Here is an 18,805-nt window from a genome sequence, read left to right as displayed (position 1 = left end):
TATATGGTTCGGTCTCCCACTGGAGCCCGCTGTGTATTTTGCGATTTACAAGTGTTCTATTGATTTAGTATTGTGTACTTTGTGCCCTAGTCTCGTATAGAGACTAGTAGAGAGTGTTATATTAATAAATACATATTTTTATATAAACACTGTTTGGTTCTCCTTTCATTTAGTCATTTAGGAGGTGATATTCTGGTAAAACAAGCTGCTTTACATTCCTTCAGGATTGGGCGTGAAGGCTGCTCTCCATATCTTCCACTAGGATAGCTTTCGAAAAGGTTATCTTTGACCTCATACACCATAAGGGTTGTGTGGACTGGTACAGGGTGCCCACTTTAATTAGTAGACAGCATATTCGAGGTCACCTTCTCACACAAGACACTTCAAACTAATAACTAATGAATAACGTTGCACCTTATGCATGCCTCAGTCTCCATTTGCCTCTACCATTGTCCTGCAAACACCACTGATTCCACCTCCTAGACCCAGATCAAACCTCACCCACGAAAACTCACAGTACTTGTACACCCTCATCTACTTCCAAAAGCAAGTACCAATCTCACCATGGCATAAGACAGTTTTACCTAATCATAACACACCCAAACATGAGCTAACTAGTTTTTCCCTAAGCGTGATCTCAAGGAGCTTCGTCAATTATTGACTCTTAAAATGCAAAATTAATTTTTTTCTAATCACTGTAAAATTCCCTAAGGGTCAATATAAGGAAGATGACTCTGCACTAGGATGGCAGAAACTCACTGCTTTATTTGTCATAAACGTATCTCCATTAATACCCTCTAAAGATGCCTCAAATGCATCCTTCCAACGCAGCCAATTCAAAGGAGGTCTGCTAGGTTCTGTTAAAAATGTGTCGGAGGCTGAAATTCCATTCATGTTAAATCCAAAAGATTATTGCAAACACAACTTCCATAATGCAATAATACTGATAAGACCAAAGAAACCTGTGCTAAAGATGATGGGAGGCAAAACTGGTAACAAGTGGACACAAAGGTAAGAGTACACATTTTATATACGGTTCCAGATGTACAAGTTATATTTGATCATTTCCATGAGGAAGACTGCCCATTCCAAAATGGCACTAAAGGCGCCAGGCAATGTTTGATAGTATAGTAAAATGAGCCCAATTCAAAACGGGGTCCATTAAACTACCTGTAGAAGATAATTAAACCAATCCAAATTGTTGTAGGAAAATGAGACCAATTTAATAAAGTGCTCATAGAAATGCCCATAGAGAATAACTAAACTAATCCTAATTGGCGCTTGATAAAGTGCAAGAAGAAAAAGAGGAGGTTACCTTTTAGCTGCAGAATATAGGAAGTAAACTTTGAGGAGGATGGTCACACTCCTTGCACAGTCTGTACTACAGACAGAGTTAGGGCCCAACCTCCAACCAGGAATACGTCCAACACCAGCTATGCGGATATGAGAAACGACAACCTGGTGGTCAAGGTCCCGCAGTCCGCTCATCACCATTATAGTGGAAGACAACACCACGCCAGACTGGCAGAAACTCACAGCTTTCTTGGTATGTGTGTAACACATCTGACCACCAGTACCTCATTCACTAACTTCTCGGTTAGAATCTGGAGAGCTTTGGGCCTAATTTTATTGTGGAATGGTGTTGATATTGAAAAGTTACTGACTCCTCAAAGAAGATAATAATCCACTTGAAAAGTTGGTTCTGTCCCAATTGGACAGTTTCTCCTTGGGGTATTGTGTTGGGTGACCTTGGAGGGAAGGACCACTGCCGCCTCCCCCAGGGTGATTCCAAACAAGATTTTTTTAAAGGAGAACCAGTTTCTTTAAGGAGCACAGGCTGCTTTAAAGAAAAAAGGTATCTTCTTGATGATAGAAACGCCTCGTATTCACCTCTCTCTGAATAACAGCAGAACCAACACTAGATAATGCTGAGAGAGCAGATTTGTCACAGCTACATACTTAGCCGAGAGCAATGCAAAGTTACACATCATACACTTCACTAAGATGCCTATGGAAGATTAATTGCCCTTCAAGCACAGACCTGATTGCTTCAACATATGCACAACATGGAAACCAGGCTTGCCAAATAATGTGATCAAATCATAGAGGTAATCAAACCACATCCAAATGCAAGCATCATAAAAAACAAATAAGTACACATCCTAATTTGTGATAGGACAACACAACAAGATAGGCCTGTCCTATCTTTTTATGTGCAGAGCTCTGCGCCCCTACTGTGTAGTCTATGCATCAGTAACCTTACTATTAAAATGCATTTTTGTGAATCCTGAAAAAACGAGAACTTACACAAACGTGTAGGTTTACCTTTGTGAATCAGGCTCTATATTTCATAGGTGTTCATGTGCCTAGTTTGCGGTTTTGAAAGAAAAAAGTTCCTTTTTAACTTTTTTGTGTGCACATATTTGTTATTGTATTTCATGTTGTATCCTGTACATTTTGAAGTGAAATACTCATAGATGCAAAGCTGCCTTTTCTGCATGGTCACCCCTGATTTTTTGCCTTTTTTCTGGGACGTATTTTTCTGGTTTTAAGCCTCTGTGCATTTTACTACTGCTAAACATTAGCAAAGTGTCTGTGATTCCCCTTCTTTCGTTTGAACTCCCTATTTGGCCTATTTAATGTTGCTTGAAATCCTGTGTAAATGGTGCCTAAAGTGTTCCTATGGCAAGGAAAGGTAATGCCATATATGCACAGCAGTGTGTATTTACACCACCCACACAGGTAACAAAAATATATTTCTGTCTAGAGCACCATTTTGCCCTTGCCAGGATACAGTTTAAATGCACTGACATTTGGCAGGAAAATTCCTTTAACATGGCAAAAAAAGCCTACTTTATAAATTCATAAGTCTCCCATAAGGTGTGCCTTAAAGATTTCAGGGCAGGTTGTTAATATAAAAACATAGGACACACTACGGATTGGTTATTGTGCTCTCACAGCGACCCAAGACCTATTTCAATTTGTACCCCTGTCTAGAGCTTTCCCTTAAAGGCCTTGGTGGACTTAACATCTTTATTGAAATGCTTCAAAGTTAGTTCTTGCTTAGTTAAAAAAAATATTAGCTAATGGTAACAGCAGAATTTCGATAAATGAATCAAAAAAGTAACTTACCATTCTTTACACCTGCAGAGCTGAAATACACATTCTTGTCTGGGAGGGTTACTGACTTGCTCGGAGCACAATGGCTTGCCTGTGGGCCCAGGGAATGCCAATAGGTGTTAACTGCTGACCACTTTGCAGGGATTAGCTATTTGGGTGTAGATAGTAATGGTTTGCAGAACAAAAGCAGACTAGACAGCCAGGCTCTAGCCAGAATAGGAGAGAAAGTATGTTGATCATGTCAGGGGGTAGAGTGGCTAAAAGGCTGAAGACTGTCCAGTCTATAGGCATCCTGGCCCTGCCATGTTATGTTATGTTATGTTATGTTATGTAACATTTTTAATGCGCACAGATGCTCCAGCAAAGGAGCGTCCTGGCGCAGGGAAAGGCGGACACAACACAACACTAAAACCAGCAACAAAAGCAGAGCACTTAAAACAGGGGAAGTTTAAAACAGAAGAGTTTTGAGTTGGAACAAAAATAATTTTACATTAGGTCAAAGAGGAAGTGCTGCAAAGTCAGCTGGAGAGCTGCGAGAAAACCACCTCATTCTCAGAATATTTCCAGACCTGGGAAGAATTCATCTGAAGAAGAAGGCCCTGCTGGAAGAAGAAGAAACCTGACTTCTTATTCTTACTGGAAGGAGGGACAAGCACAAAGTCTCAAAGATTTCACTTTTTAGCTAGCACTCAGAGTCTGGAACTGCACTACAAGTGTCAAGGTATTACACTTCAGATTACCTGCTTCAGGGCCTCAAAAAGCAAAGGGCCCAGCTGCCTAAAGACAACTAGACCCTGCTGTAGGCCTGGTTGGAGAGAGACCTGGTACTCAGAAGCCTGTCTTTAGGAGCTAGGGGGTGCCAAGCTGACCAGAAGAAGCTTTCCCAACAACTTAAGACTAAGGGCTTGATTTATGTTGTGGCAAGCGGCCCATTTCTCTGTTAGGGAGATGGAGTAAATTACTTCGTAGTCCTGATGGAGGTGCCGCCCTCCAAATTTAGAACTCACCACCAAGCAGGCAGTCATTTCTTTGTTTTGTTTGTTTTTATTAGATTTTGCAGTGAACAATGACAAGTACAACTTGAAGGCTTCACACAATATTGTATCTGAAAGAAACACGTTAGTGATAGATTCCTTACCTTAGAATTACCCCCAGGCATCAGACTGGATCCGTAAAGTTTTCGTCAACAGTACCCCTGGGGGTCAGTAGGCATGATTGTGCGGCTCCGCCTACGTCATTGTTGGCGTAGTCAATGAGGATGTCGTTGGAGCTACTTAGATGCGCCCACGCACACTGATGTCAGTTTTTTCTTTTTCTGCGCCAGCAAGCGCAGATCCAGAGCGAGCGGTACCCCCAGTCACTTTTTGACTGAGTTATTTTTGGAACATTTGTCTCTGTTTTTTCGAGTCTTCGACTCCTGGTGTATAGAGATGCCCGGTTTTAAGTCTTGCGTGGCTTGTCCCTGTACGATGTCTGTGACGGACCCTCACCGTGAGTGTCTCTATTTATTTATAAAGTTTTATATAGTGTGAACAAGCTCCCAAAGGATATCAGAGCGCTTTACAATAGGTTATTGCGTGGGGCGTAACCACAACTCCGAGTCGTGCCCCGAATGCCGGGCCATGGATCTGAAAACTTTGTGGGAGTGATCCCGAAAGTTGCTAGAGGCCTGGGAGTCTGCTCCGCGCCGTTCAAGGTCCCGAGGGAGGTCGAGGGACTGGTTGCTGAGCCGCCATCACCATCGTTCGACGAAGTCTTCGACACTCATAGTCAGGTAAGGCAAAGCACAAGAAGTCAACAAAGTGTCATCGCTCTTCGCCTAGCCTGTCGCGCCACATGGATGAGGGTGCGTGTGGTACCACCCCCTCGGCTCTGGCGGAGCCTAGGCAGTTGCCGATGGCCTACCTGCCCTTTCCGGGTCCATTGGCGACTCCAGCCCAGTTGCAGGAATTCCTGTCAGCCATGGCACGAGTCTTTGGACTGTCAGGCCCTGTCGGCTTGCCTTTGGGCCCTGGGGGTCCTCGCTCTTCTGCGTCGTTGGCTCCGGCCCCGACATCATCGACGACTCTGGTCTCGACGCCTAGAGACCCCCATGGATCCATGCATGGATCCCAGCCGATGTTGGTTGGCCTTGTTTGACTTCCACCGACATCGACCGAACCGCCACAGGCCCCGGCCGGCTCCACGGCCGACCCCGTCCCCGGCAGTCCACCCCCACATGGAAACGGTGCCGGACCGGTGTCGATCGACGTCGATTCTGACGCTGTTAGAGAATTTCTATCCCTTTTCTCCATCCACCACCCTCTTTTGCGCCTGCCCGGCAGGTTGGGGAGGATGAGGAGCACTGGAAGGGGTCTGAGGACCCTCTCACAGCCCAGTGCGAGTTAGTCCCGGACTGGGAAGAGGATGTGGAGGATGCAGGTGACTTGGATTTTACTCCAGAACCTGGTGCACTGTCTCCTTCTACCGTGGCTATGGAGGAAGGTGGTACGTATTCTGTGGTGTTGCGTAGAGCAGCCGAAGCTCTCCACCTGGAGCTACCTACAGTGGCCGTCAGGACAAACCTCCTGACAGAAGTGCTCCGGCCAGCGTCTTTCTCTACGGAGCCGCTGCGGCCCTTTAATGATGCACTTTCCAACGTTCTTTTGGGCACCTGGTCCAGGCCCAACACAGGGGCTACTGTGGATTTGAATGTGGCCCAATGCTATCGCCCGGCCCCGGCGACCCCATTTTCCTCTCCCAACACCCAATCCCTGAGAGCTTGGTTATCGAAGCCACTGCGTCCCCAAGCGCATTCCCTTCCGCACCTCTGGACAGGAAATCCAAGAAACTGAAACAGTTTGGGAAGAATTTTTTTACTTCTGCCAGTTCAGGGCTGTGGGCTGTGAACACCGCATGCCTCTTGGGCCGTTATTCCCATTCTGTGTGGGACACAGTTGCACAGGTGCTGCCTCAGTGTCCGGAAGAGGCCCGGATGGTGCTCTCTCAAGCTATTGCTACAAACCGAGAGGAAAACCTCCTCTTACATATACAGCACCTTAGCGAGTGCTTCACATAAGTTGCTCACTACATGTTAGCCCCTTGTTTCACCCCTTTACACATAGGTCCTGAAGAAAGACAGTTTTACTCCAAGGCCTGGCTAAAACTAGTTGACCACACAGGACATGGGAGACCATAAGTCTCACCAACCACGTCTGAAAGCCTTGTTTTTAACCCTGCCTGGGGCCCATTAATAAATTAATGGACTGGGACCTCCAGGACAGTTTCTTTAAACCCCACACAAATAACTTCACTACACACTCACTTAACAAAACCTGCTCCGCTGTAGTCAGGCGTCGTAGCACACCTGAGGCACACTCAGTACCTCGGGTGGGGCCCGATGATGAAGCATGCCACCAACTAGGTTGGTGGGTGAGGGCCTTCTTAAAAAACAAAAAGTTTTTTCACAAAAATTAACTGGTTTTTTGAACTACCAAGACACATAACCTTTCCAGGTAGCTAGCTCTTCTTGATTTAATATATATCCCCTGGGGAAACAAACTAGCTACTCTAGTTCCTTACTCTCTTGTTGATTACAAGCACTATTAAGGGCTACCTTTCAGCAATTTCAGCCTTTCTCAGGCTCCGTGATCAGCCCTCCCTTTTCAAGTCCCTTGTTGTATTTAGATTTCTCAAATGCATTATACACCTTTTCCCTCCTGTTCTGTTTATTATGCCCCAGTGGGACTTGAATTTAGTTCTTACTTTTTTGATGTACGCTCCTTTTGAGCCACATGATAACTGTCCTCATCGTTTATGGACTTTAAAGACTTCTTTCCTGGTTGCCATCATGTCCACAAACCGTGTGAGTGAGCTCCAGGCTCTTTTCTGTAAGCCTTCCTTTCTGTCGGTCTATCTGGATAAGGTTGCGCTTTGACACTCGTCCTTCCTCCTTGCCAAAGGTTGTCACTGCCTTCCACATCAGGCAAAATATCACCATGCCCACTTTCTTTCCACCTCCGCACCCTTCCAGAGAGGAAGAGGGACTCCACCGTCTGGACCCAAAACGGGCTCTCTCATTCTAACTGAATCGCACACAACAGTTCCGGGTGGATGACCAGCTCTTTGTTGGCTACATAGGCACCAAGAAAGGCTGGGCTGTACACAAGAGGACTATCTCCCGCTGGGTCGTCTTGCGTATCCCGAGCTACTGTTATTCTCTGGCTAAAAAGGAACCACGGTGGGTTTGCGCACCCATTCTACCAGGGTGACAGCAGCTACTACTGCATTGGGACGTGGTGTTCCTCTGCAAGACATCTGTCAGGCTGCCACTTGGGCCTCGCTGCACACTTTTACTAAGCATTATTACCTTAACAGTCAAGTTCGGAGAGATGGCATCTTTGGCTGTTCTGTTCTCCGTGACTTTCTGGTGTGATCATGGTCGCAGACCCACCACCGGGGTTGGTATTGCTGGGGTATCTTTTCTAAGGTAAGGAATCTATCACTAACGTGTTTCTTTCAGATGATCAAGTTACTTACCTTCAGTAATGATATATCTGTAAGAAACATTAGTTAGTGATAGATTCCTTACCGCCCCACCCATCCTCCCCATTCTGTGAACTGATTTTTAGGGTTAAGGTCATCCCTTTCAGGGCCCTAGTTTCAATGCACCAGTGGTCAGTATCTTGCATGGCTCTGTGTTTCTGGCGCGGAAAGTCGTGTATAGAACTGAGGTCAACGCACGTGGGCCTGTCTAAGTAGCTCCAACGACGTCATCTCTGCAACTACGACGCCAACGACCCCTGCACGCCGACGCCTACCGACGCGCAGGGGTACTGCTGACGAAAAACTTCTGGATCCAGTCCGATGCCTGGGGTAATTCAAAGGTAAAGAATCTATCACTAGCTAATGTTTCTTACAGATATATCGTTACCGAAGGTAAGTAACTTGTTCATCAAGTGATGTTATAATTATCATGCAAGGTAATCCTCCAGTACACACTCAGGGGCATATTATCAAGGACATGCGATCCATTATCGCCGCTTTTATCGGCAGGAAACTGCCGATAAAGCAGCGATAATGGCCTTGATAATATGCTCTATGAATTCCAATCGAAGCCCATGTTAGATGTGTTCACATGAGTACACAGTTAGAAATTTAGATGTGACAAAAAGTGATTGAGACTTTCCCAAAACAATTTACAGTTTTGCATCATATTGTAGAATACCGTAGACTGTTTTCTTAGTCCTGTTGACAACAGGCAGCGCTGCTGGAATTATTGTACAGGATACAGCTATTAATTCTCTTTTAATTTTGTTTCCAGTGCAGATGAACGCTTTGATTCAACTTTTCACACCAATGTCCTTGTGAATTCTTCTGGAGCTTGTCAGTACATTCCGCCAGGTGAGAAGTGACCAGGACACGTTTTGTCTATCATTTGAAAAATCTTTATATCTTTATGGCATTCTGAAATATATAGAAGTGCATGCTTTTTTTCATGCAGTAAAGAAAACGCATAGGCAATTTTAAAAATCTCCGATGTATTTATGCACCGGTTCAAAGTTTTTCAGATGTAAATCTTACAGAGCATTTATTCTGAAATAAAACACAATTTTAATTTCAACAACTTTGTTTCCACTGGCGGCTGGTAACATTAATATATGATGCGGCAGGCACCATAAATGCGCTGGCCGCCGTGCCCTCCTTCCAGTGCTCCTCTCCCCATGACAATCTTTGGGGGTGACGAGGAGCTTTCCTTCTAAGTGCAGCGTGAATCCAACCAATCCTGGAGCTGCTCTCATGCTGTTTTCAGCTCTAGAGCAGCTCCAGGATTAGTTGGGGCAGGCTAACCCATTGCTTGGGGGCCCGTGCCAGCAATCCCTTGGCTGTTTCTCAGCTCTGGGATTCCTGGGTCTGCAGTGCGCATGTCTGATAGGCCGTCTGTAGACAGCCGGCCAATCTGACATGCGCACTGAGCCCTGGGAAACATCCTGCAATCTGCAGGAATCTGCCCAGCCCACACCCTCACACTTCAGCAGTGTGGGCCAGTGGCACACAGAATAATAACATGGTAATGACCATTTTAATATTCTGTGTTTACCACTGCATCAGCACGTGGAGTGACGCTTTTCCACCCCTGAAGAGGGACCATCGCTGCATGTAACATCGTAAAGCTCTTCTGCAGTGCACATATTCTAACTGGGTCATATAAAAGGCATTTTGGCATTTTGAACAAATGGTTCACACGTGAATCGCTAAGGATATTTGAAGAACTGCCCACTCCAGCAACATTTATCGACTTGGTCAGGCAATGAGACTGGAGGTCTCCATGACTGACGGTCTCCATCACTGAATCATCAGAGCTGAAAATCCTAATAAAAACACCTCAGTGTCTGTCTTCTCCGTTTGCCAGGTCCCGTTAACGTTAGTTTATATCAATTTTAAAGGTGCAACGTTTATGTGTTGATGCACTTTGGAGTAGCTAACTACAATGGCTTACACGTTTACAAGTGAAAAGATGTCTCTCTGATATTCAGTGTTGGTACATCCCTTAGTTATCAGGCGAGGGGCTGTCAAACAAACAGAACACCCCACTAATATTCCCCAGCTGTCATGCGCAAACTTACAATTGAAGGCACTTCTGTGCTCAGTGTGCCAATTTTCACTTGCCTCAGTATAAATCCAAAGTGCGCTACATACCTTGACAGTAGTCTGGGCCTACGTGTGATGCTACAGAATATTCTGGAATCAGATTATGTGCCAATAGACCGTGGGATACAGTGCATTAACAAGCTGAACCATATCAAATTAAATGATCAAATGAAATGAAAATAAATGTATAAAGCACGCCAAACCCAAAGGTATCAAGGCACTGTATCAAAGATGTTATTAGGTTTGAATGGACATTTCTCAATGATGTGATTAAATATTTCTCCAAAGCTTTGAAAAAGCGATTCCGTGCCCTGCGAACCACATGTGGACTCAACCATAGTAATATCTTGAACTAACTGGAATCTTTTTGACCATGGCGTAAAACAACTGCAGTGTAAGGTGTGGTGTGTGTTCTATTTTCCTGGTTCTCACCACTTTCGCCCAGCAATAGACCACAATTTTTGTGAAACAATACTTAAAAAAAAATAATGTAATGAAAACCTAATTGCCTAAATTATTTTCTCACTACAAAGCTTTGCACACACACTAATCGTGTTTTCTATAATTGACTTTAGTGTGATCCCTCCCTGCTTCAGAGATGTAGCAGTCCATAGAGGACCATCCATGTATCACTACCCCGGGAGACAGCCATGTATTATTGTAGGGTGGGGTAGATCTGTATATAAAGAAAGCATCCATCATCCCGTGCAGTATATTATAAACCCTGGCGATAGGCTGTAATTATATATATTAAACACAAAACATAAATGTCCATAGAGTGCATCAAAATGAAACTAGTTTATATTATCGTTTGTTATCCTGAAAATATGACACTGACTGGATTCTCACTGCAACATGATTCAGCAGCCATCGAGGGAGGTCAGCATCACTGAGGCCCACTTTGTGAGTTACCAAACTGTCCTGATTTTGCCCCTGCCAGCTGTTTGTCCCTAATTGTGAGGATCAACTTTGCGCACCCAGCCCAGCTGACTTAACCACTTTGCACCCGAGTCTCCTGGCCTGGGTACCAAAGAACCAGCTGCGGCACGGTCCACTGTGACCCAAATTTCTGTTTGGGAGCTCTCGGAATTGTCCTGAAGTTCCCCTGTGAACCCTGTTTCAAGGTGACCTCCCTTCTCTGTAGCGCGCACAGCTACCAACCTCAATAGCACCCTGCTCATGGCCCTAAACCAGGCAGTTCCCGAAGAGCTGCTTGTAGTACTTTGGAACTTGACTCACTACAATCTGAAACCCTGAAGGCGAACCCCCTGAAACCGACTGTACTTACCTTTATGTCTTTTCTTACATAGGATTGTATTGTGCGGAAAGGCACACGACTTTGAAAAGTTTACTTTCTGACAATAACATTAGGATTGGAAAATAAGGTGCCCCGCCCAATCCATTCAAACCCTCTTTAATGTATTTAAGCCAGGGGATGCGAGCCGCATTATCTAGGTTCATGCATTCTCTTAAAATCAAATGGGAGAGGGTTAAATCTTTGTTCAACCAACACTTTAACCACAAAATCAGGGGACGCAGAGCAAGAGTGTCACCTTAGGTAAGAGATCCCCAATTCCTCGTGGACCGCTAAGTTAGAGGTTCCACACGGAACACATAGTAAGGGTTTCAGAAAATCATTTTCCAAAACCTGGAGGGAATCTGTATTAGTGTAACCCCAAATTTCACTACCATAGGTCGCTATGGCTACGTTTTTTTCTTGATACACTTGTAGCATAGCTCATGTTGGTTTCTTCCCTATTTTAGAGGCAAAATTTAAAATTGCTGCGTTGACCCGAGTCAGATCCCCTTTTTTCCTCTGAATTAGGGGGCCCCATTTAAGTTGATTGTCAGATAAAACCCCTAAGTAGGAAAATACATTTGTACTGGGGATCTTAGCGGCGCAAACACTAAACTGAAAACTCTTTTTCGTTTGTTGCCCCATTTTCATGACTTCGAATTATTAATGGCTAGGTCCCGTTCTGTCATAAATCTTGAAAATGCAGTTAAAAGGGATTGTAAACCCATTTCTGTCCTAGATATAAGGACGGCGTCGTCCACATAAAGCAGGACAGGAATGCCCGCCGTTCTACGCAGGGAAAATCAGCTCCTGTTGCCCTCAGTATGCTTTCCAGTTCATTTATATAAAAATTTAATAAAAAAGGCGCCAGGATGCATCCCTGCCGGACTCCCCTCTTAATATCAAAGTCCCTAGAGACCTGCAAATCCTGTGAGAACCTAACATTAGCTTTAGTGGAAATATGCAGGTCCTCAAGAAAATTAACAATACCGATCTCCAACCTTATTGCGCTCATGGACTGCCACTGTTTGTCCCTGTTTACACAGTCAAACGCTGATGACAAGTCCATGAAGGGAAGATGGATAGATCCGGGGCGCGCAACCGTATATTTGCTCAGTATCATAGATAAATTAAGACACTGTGCAATGGTAGAGCGTCCCAACCGGAATCTAACTGGACATCCGACATGATCTTGTGTTCATCTGTCCAAGTTGATAATCTCTGTAAGAGAATGCGCCCTACCACTTTGACCACCTAATCAATAAGCGAGATCGGTCTTCAACAATGGGTACTTTTTCTTTTTCCCTTCTTAAAAACAGGGGCAATAGTTGAGGAAGCCCAAGACTTGGGACAACCACTCTTTGCCACTGCATTAAAAATTGTTTCCAGTATCGGCGCCCAAAACAGAGGGTCTGCCTTAAATAAGTCTGGGGGGATCCCATCAGGCCCTGGTGATTTATTGATAGATAGATCTGTAATGCCACCCAGGATCTCACCCCTATCAAAGTGAATATTGGATCCTTAATGTCCCGGCTTTTTTTGGGATTGGGCTCCTGAGGGCAAACAAACATAGATTTCAAATAAAGGACCCACTCCTCTGTGATGTGTGAATCTGGGCCCCCCCTTCCTGATCAAAAAAGGGCCTATTCACAACACTCCAGAACCTCGAGCTGTTCTTAAGAGTGCTTGAGTCGATCAGCTCCCTCCAAGCTTCCTCCTTCAAATTACCCTTTCGCTTGGCCAGGGCTGCCTTATTATAGTCCTTTCGACAAGAACATACTTCGGACTGAATTCTCGGTTTGGCTGGCAAGGCTTCGCTCAGTCTTTTTGCTTCTCTGGAGCAGTGGGAATCGAACCATCTGGGACCATGTGAGGCATTTTTGCTAGCTGGGACACTTAAAATCTCACGACTTTTTGCACTAACGACTCATATGCTTCAAGAACCTGATTAGGGGGAGCACCCTCTGTAGTGCATAAAGTACTTCTTGAGCACAGGATGTTTTTACTTCTTTATAAAATTTGCCAGGGACACCTGAGACCATTTTAATCTACGCTTGCCATCCGTCACTCTCAGTGCACCCCCTGATAAAACAACCACAGTCTTTTCTGTTAATGGGCCCGGCATGTAAACTGTTAATGGGTTATGATCGCTGAATTCACTCTTCATGATGTCAAAATCATGGAAGGAGAATTGCAATGAAGAGGAAATTAAAATAAAGTCAATAAATGACACCCTACTGTGCCCTCTAAAAGTTGGCACGGAGAACTTAGTAAGTGTGTCAGTTAAAGACATCAAGGCCACCAGATCCAGTTCATTCATCATATTATTCAAAAGTTCCCCCTGGATGTTATGTTCAAAATTAAAACCCCTTATACGTGGGCAGCCCAGATCAGAAATGCAAGATAATGTTGGTTTACCACAGGGGTGTATATTAAAATCCCCCAAAACCAGGAGGTTATGTAAACTTAGTCCCAAATATTGTCTTATAATCATTCCCAAAGTGATGATATTACAAGCCTCATATGGTTAGGCTACCGAGTTATAAAAATTAACAATCCCCCATCTGGACTCTCCCCTTTTTACTGGCAATGCCAAAATTCCAGGATGGGTAGTTGGTATTACCTGGATCTGGGAGTCAACGGCTACCGAGATATACACAACTAGACCACCCTCTGCTCTTCCACTCACCGTTGGGGTAGCCGGGACAAAAAAAGCCTTGTAACCTTCCAGAAATAGGTCACAGCCACTGACCATGTTTCCTGAAGGCTAAGTACTGTAAATTGCCTTACATATCGTACCCACAGAGGGTCATGGAGCTTGTTGGCCAACCCAGCAATGTTCCAGGATAGGAAGTTGTTAGGACTAACATGTAGAGCCCTTGAGGCTTCCTCCCCTAGGGACTCGGTGAGAACAACCAGGGCCAGCTCTTGGGTTAGTCAATCACAATCCTCCAGACCTGACAAAGCAGCAAATCGGTTGTATGATGTCAATAAAAGGTCAGTGCCAAACTGCCGGTCTAATTCTGGGGGTGGATAAACCCTGGGAAAAGGCTGTTGCCTAAATGCTAGTCTACTTGACCACCTACCCCCGGGGAATACTCTGGGGAAGTTTTCAATCATGTCCCTGGGCTGACCTGGCTTATAGAAGTAACTCAAAGGTAAAACCCTAATGGGAGATCCCTGTAAAGGGGAAAGGCCATTATCCCCAGATAAAATACGGACAGCAATATGTGGGTGATCAAAATTTACAATCACACAGTCGCCAGAGCCCATTTTGCGTGTGTTTCCTATCCAGCTGAACCTACGAGCCATTAGGATCTAATCAAACCGACACCTTCTTCCTTTTTACAGGGGGCGGGTCAATAATACCAGTTGACTTCAGTTTAGCCTTCTGCCCTCTAGTTGTAGTTTTAGATTTAACAGGGTTAAGTTCTTGCTCCAGAGGTGAGCACGAAGCAGAGTCTCTCACCATATCTGGAACAACGGATGAAGACTGGCTCAGCCTGGATAAGGAAGCATCCTCCTGGTTTAAGACCGTCGAGAATCAGAAATTGCGGGGGTTAGATAGAGTCTACCTTGTATAAGGTGGGGTTCAAGAGATAGCCTACGTTCGGTGAGTTTTATTTCATTAATGAGGGCTGATTCTGCCCTCAGGATAAAGGCATTTAAAGTTCCTGCCACACTTTTCACCAGGTTTGGCTACTGCCTATTCATATTGACTATCTCAGAGAATGCTAAATTGATTTATGAAGGTCTCTGCAGAAGTGCTAAATCAAGTTTGGGACAAAGTGTCTTGTGAAATGTACAAAGCGCAAAATGCAATACAGTACCAGAGAGAAGAAAAAATAAATCCAACTATAAAAACTTCAACAGGGTAATGTGTTAGCGCTAAAAATACAAAAAATGAATATATGTTGTTTAGCAGCAATAGTATATAAACATATAGTCCAAATAATGACACAAATGTACAAAGATCAATGGCAAACCCTAGATCAGTGCCTAGTGCAGCAATACAGTACTTAAGGCATAAACCAATACAATATCAACAATAAAAGCTCATTAAAGTAATATATTTATGCTATTTGTGCAAAAGTGCGAATATATGGCAGTAATATAAAAAATATAAAAACGACCCTTATTGATGGTAGGTTGTAAAGTCAACTTTATAGAAAGCTATCCTAGTTGTATCTGTGGAGAGCAGCCTTCAGGCTGAGACTTAGAGGCGAGTTAAGCAAGTTGTTTTACCAATTATAATCTCTTGAGTGACCAAATGAAAGCCCACCACACAAGGTATATATCAAATATATATGTATTTAATCTAAACACAACCCCTCTGGTCTCTTTATGAGGTCAGAGGTAAAAGTACAATACAAGGAACTTAATTAGCATTCGATAAGTTGCACAGTATACGTTATGCCCCAGGGGCCTCACAAGCCATATACTAAAATAGTGGTATAAGAACCACGTGAGAGTTAAAAAGCAGGCCTGGGGCCTGTAGAACCGCTGGGGCTACCTGGAACCACCAAAGGTGAGGATGCAGGAGGCCCACGGGGGAGTTGTGCAGTGTCTAAACACAGCCGCGAATCACCATTGACTTTCAATGGAGAACGAACAAGTTACAGTTTTAAAGATTAAGGGCACCTAGAGGTGAACTACGATGGAACCCTTTTAGACTTAGACACTTCGAGAGGCAATACCCATGTGAGCACCGGAGTACTCGAGTTACCTCACCCACGGAAGCCGGATACATAGGTGTCTTTTGATGTCGGGTTTCGTTGTCGAATCCAATGGAGAGCTGAGAAGAAGCACTGCAGGTGACCAGAGGAAAAGTGTCCGGGTGGATCCAAGGGTGTGTTCAGGTGGATCCAAGAGTGGATCGAGGATGTGAAGAACCTGAAAGCAGAAGGGACAGTGTCTGGGTCACTAGCCAATGACCAGGATGGTGAGGAGAAGATGCAAGCCGATGTTGGGTGATTTCAGGTGGAAGAGGTGAAGCTTGACTCTTCAGCCACGAGGACCAGGAGATGTTGACGACAACCAGGAGCTGGATTCGAGCTGTCCCATAAAGGATGTCGAGTGCTGCAGCGTCAGAATCCAGATTGGATCCCACAAGCCTTGGCAACAGCAACCCAATCAAGATGACAAGATCGGCTTCGGGTCAGACCAGCAAGGTCTGAGGGACTCCTCATTTGGGGAGGAATGGGAGAAAGTCTGGAGCAACCAGGAAAGCTCAAGAAATCAAAGATGGCCCTTCGTGGTGGCTCGCTAGCCAACAAATTAGGAACCGCGAAGAGGCCTCGAGCCGAAATGCACAAAGCAGGCCCACGGGACACTCCTGGAGTGTAGGCCTCTGAACTTCGGTGCAAAAGGTGCTCGGGGCAGGGGCTTCAAACACCCCAATGCACAATTTCAGAATACCTCGGGAAGTAGGTACAGTTTCAAAAATGCAGGATGTCCAGGAGTTCCGGTCTGGAGAGCCCAGCCTTATGGGCCGGGCGGCGCAGGGCACGCCTAAGATCTCCAAGTTCACCTGCCTCGACCGACAGAGACACGGGACACTCTGTTAGGCGTAGAAAAGTAGTTTTATTAGGTGCAGCTAAGTACAGTTATCTAAGAAGTACCACACAGGTAGGTTCTCAAGAGACTGCCACTTCAATCCGTGGCGCGCAGTCTATTATACCACACAAGTTTACAATGACAACTCCCAATATACACAAAACTGACAAATAGGAATAGTTTGAAAACAAGCTATCGGATGTCTAAAACACACCCTCCTTTCAGACCCCGTATGCTCTCCTCCCATCAGGTTAATCAACACTAGTGCCCGTAATTCAATTTGCAGGTGGCAAAACATGTGTAGAATGCTTCAAAAGAAGGGCTATGTAACAAGAGAACACACGAAGAGAATAGTGAAGGCCAGTTAGATAAGATAAGGTAGAGAAGAATGGTGGGACCCAAACAGTGGAGTAAGTCATGGATTAATCAGTCTAGACATGGCTTTGCGAACTCGGCCAGACCCTGACATCAGTATCGCATACAAGGACGAAGTTTGTCCTTTAGTGAAAAAAACATGGAGCAGCTAAAAACGGCAGAAAGACCATTTTACCGTGTTAGCCGTGCTGCCTGAGTGAGGCAACATAAAATGGCGACTAAACACAAAATGGCGGCTATAGCGAAGCGAAGCCGAAAACTACGTAACCTCAGACCCTCCTTTTGCCATACTCAGGCAATGCACAAAGGAACCCATGTTAGTCTGAGTCAATATCAATGGTCATGAGGTCACTGAGATGTTGTTGCACCATCATCTTAATGTGTTCTGTCTGCTGTGCTACTGGTTTGGAGACACAGATTGTGGCACAGAGTCCACAAATAGCTGGACCACACTGTAGACAAAGACAACAAGAAAAGACGAGTGCTAAAATCATTCCAAGGAAAGTTAGCACTTTCCATCCCCAAGTGGACAGTAGTCCCCAAAAGCATCCCATCACAGACCAATCTCCAGTATCTTGGTGAATAGACTCAGAGATGACATGTAGCTTAGAGATGGCTTGGTATACTGTAGGGGCGTTGTCAGGAATATAAATGCAACAACTAGACCCAATCAGTTTACAAACTCCTCCTTTATCTGCAAGCATTATGTCTAAAACCATTCTATTCTGTAGAGTCATAAGTCGATCCGCCTGAAGCTCAGCAGTCAAATTCTTTAGTGCTCGAGAAGTTTTATTGATTGTGGCATCAACCACACAGATCAACTGTCTGATATTTTTGCTATTGGCCATCGGACCCCAAAAGGGAAGAAACCCTTTCAGAAAATCCCCTCCTTCTTGCCCTGCTGTATCTTCCGAATCAAAAACTCCTCTAGCAACTCTCTTTTTATGATAATCAGCAGGAGCAGTGTATGTAGGAGGGAGGAGAAAAGCTATATAACATGTTCCCGAGAAGTATGGGGGAAGCCATGTATAGGCTTTGTCATGACAGATGAAATATGTACCTTGTGATGCCACTAATGGTGCGGGTGTAGAAGGAGTATAGACATACGTGTGGGAACAGTTGCTCCTCTCTTGCTTAGTTTTGGTATTCTGGCCATTTATTTGCAAGCATAAACGACCTCTTTGGGGTAGTACCCAAATCGGTGTAGAACTCTGTTGCATGAGCTTGTCAGTGAGGCTGAGAGTATAACGAGTTATATTCCACCCATCGTATGCTTTCTTTTCGTCTTTGGGAATTTTGATAATGTCCGCAATCTTTGCCATAGTCACAATGCCCTTTATCAAAGAACTGTGACTGAAATCCACTCCACCAATATAGGATTCACCAGAAGGGTATCAAAGTAAGTTCTGGTATGTATTGGAAAACATAGCCAGATAGGCCCTAGCAGAACCTTCATATGAAAAGGGGAGGACTAGATACGGCATTCCTCTTTGTGTATTTTGTGGTATGAGACCACATACCCAACAATCAGTAACATTTACTATCAGTTGATGCTGGTGTAACAGTTGAATGAACGAATTGTTAAAATATTCCATTCTTCTCATTTGCTCGTGATCTGGGAGTGAGTAAAATTTATACGGTGAAACAGTAGTAGAGGGAGTTAGAGGGACAGAAACGGGAACAGGTACTAACTGCAGGTTGTGAATAAGCCATTCTATGCATGCTAATAAACTACTTAAACATACTAAAACACATAGTACTACGCCACAACGACCAAATAATAATTTCTTATAATGAGCTCTCTTCATTATTTTAATATCACTTCCT

At 44.5% G+C, this 18,805-nt stretch overlaps 1 protein-coding gene across 1 annotated transcript in view; it reads left to right on the top strand.

Moving 5' to 3' along the window:
• The window catches only part of LOC144819772 (neuronal acetylcholine receptor subunit alpha-7-like), an 892,484-nt gene that overhangs the window by 421,778 nt on the left and 451,901 nt on the right, over positions 1–18,805 (top strand). Inside the window, exon 6 of the mRNA XM_078677526.1 lies at positions 8,423–8,502. Within this exon, the coding sequence (XP_078533652.1) occupies positions 8,423–8,502 (80 nt within the window). The remainder of the gene's footprint in view (positions 1–8,422; positions 8,503–18,805) is intronic.

The sequence above is a fragment of the Lissotriton helveticus genome, chromosome 2_1, assembly GCF_964261635.1.
Source record: "Lissotriton helveticus chromosome 2_1, aLisHel1.1, whole genome shotgun sequence".
NCBI classification, from domain to species: domain Eukaryota; kingdom Metazoa; phylum Chordata; class Amphibia; order Caudata; family Salamandridae; genus Lissotriton; species Lissotriton helveticus.
The sequence above is the reverse complement of the archived record's forward strand: the minus strand, read 5'-3'. Positions and strand labels throughout refer to the sequence as shown.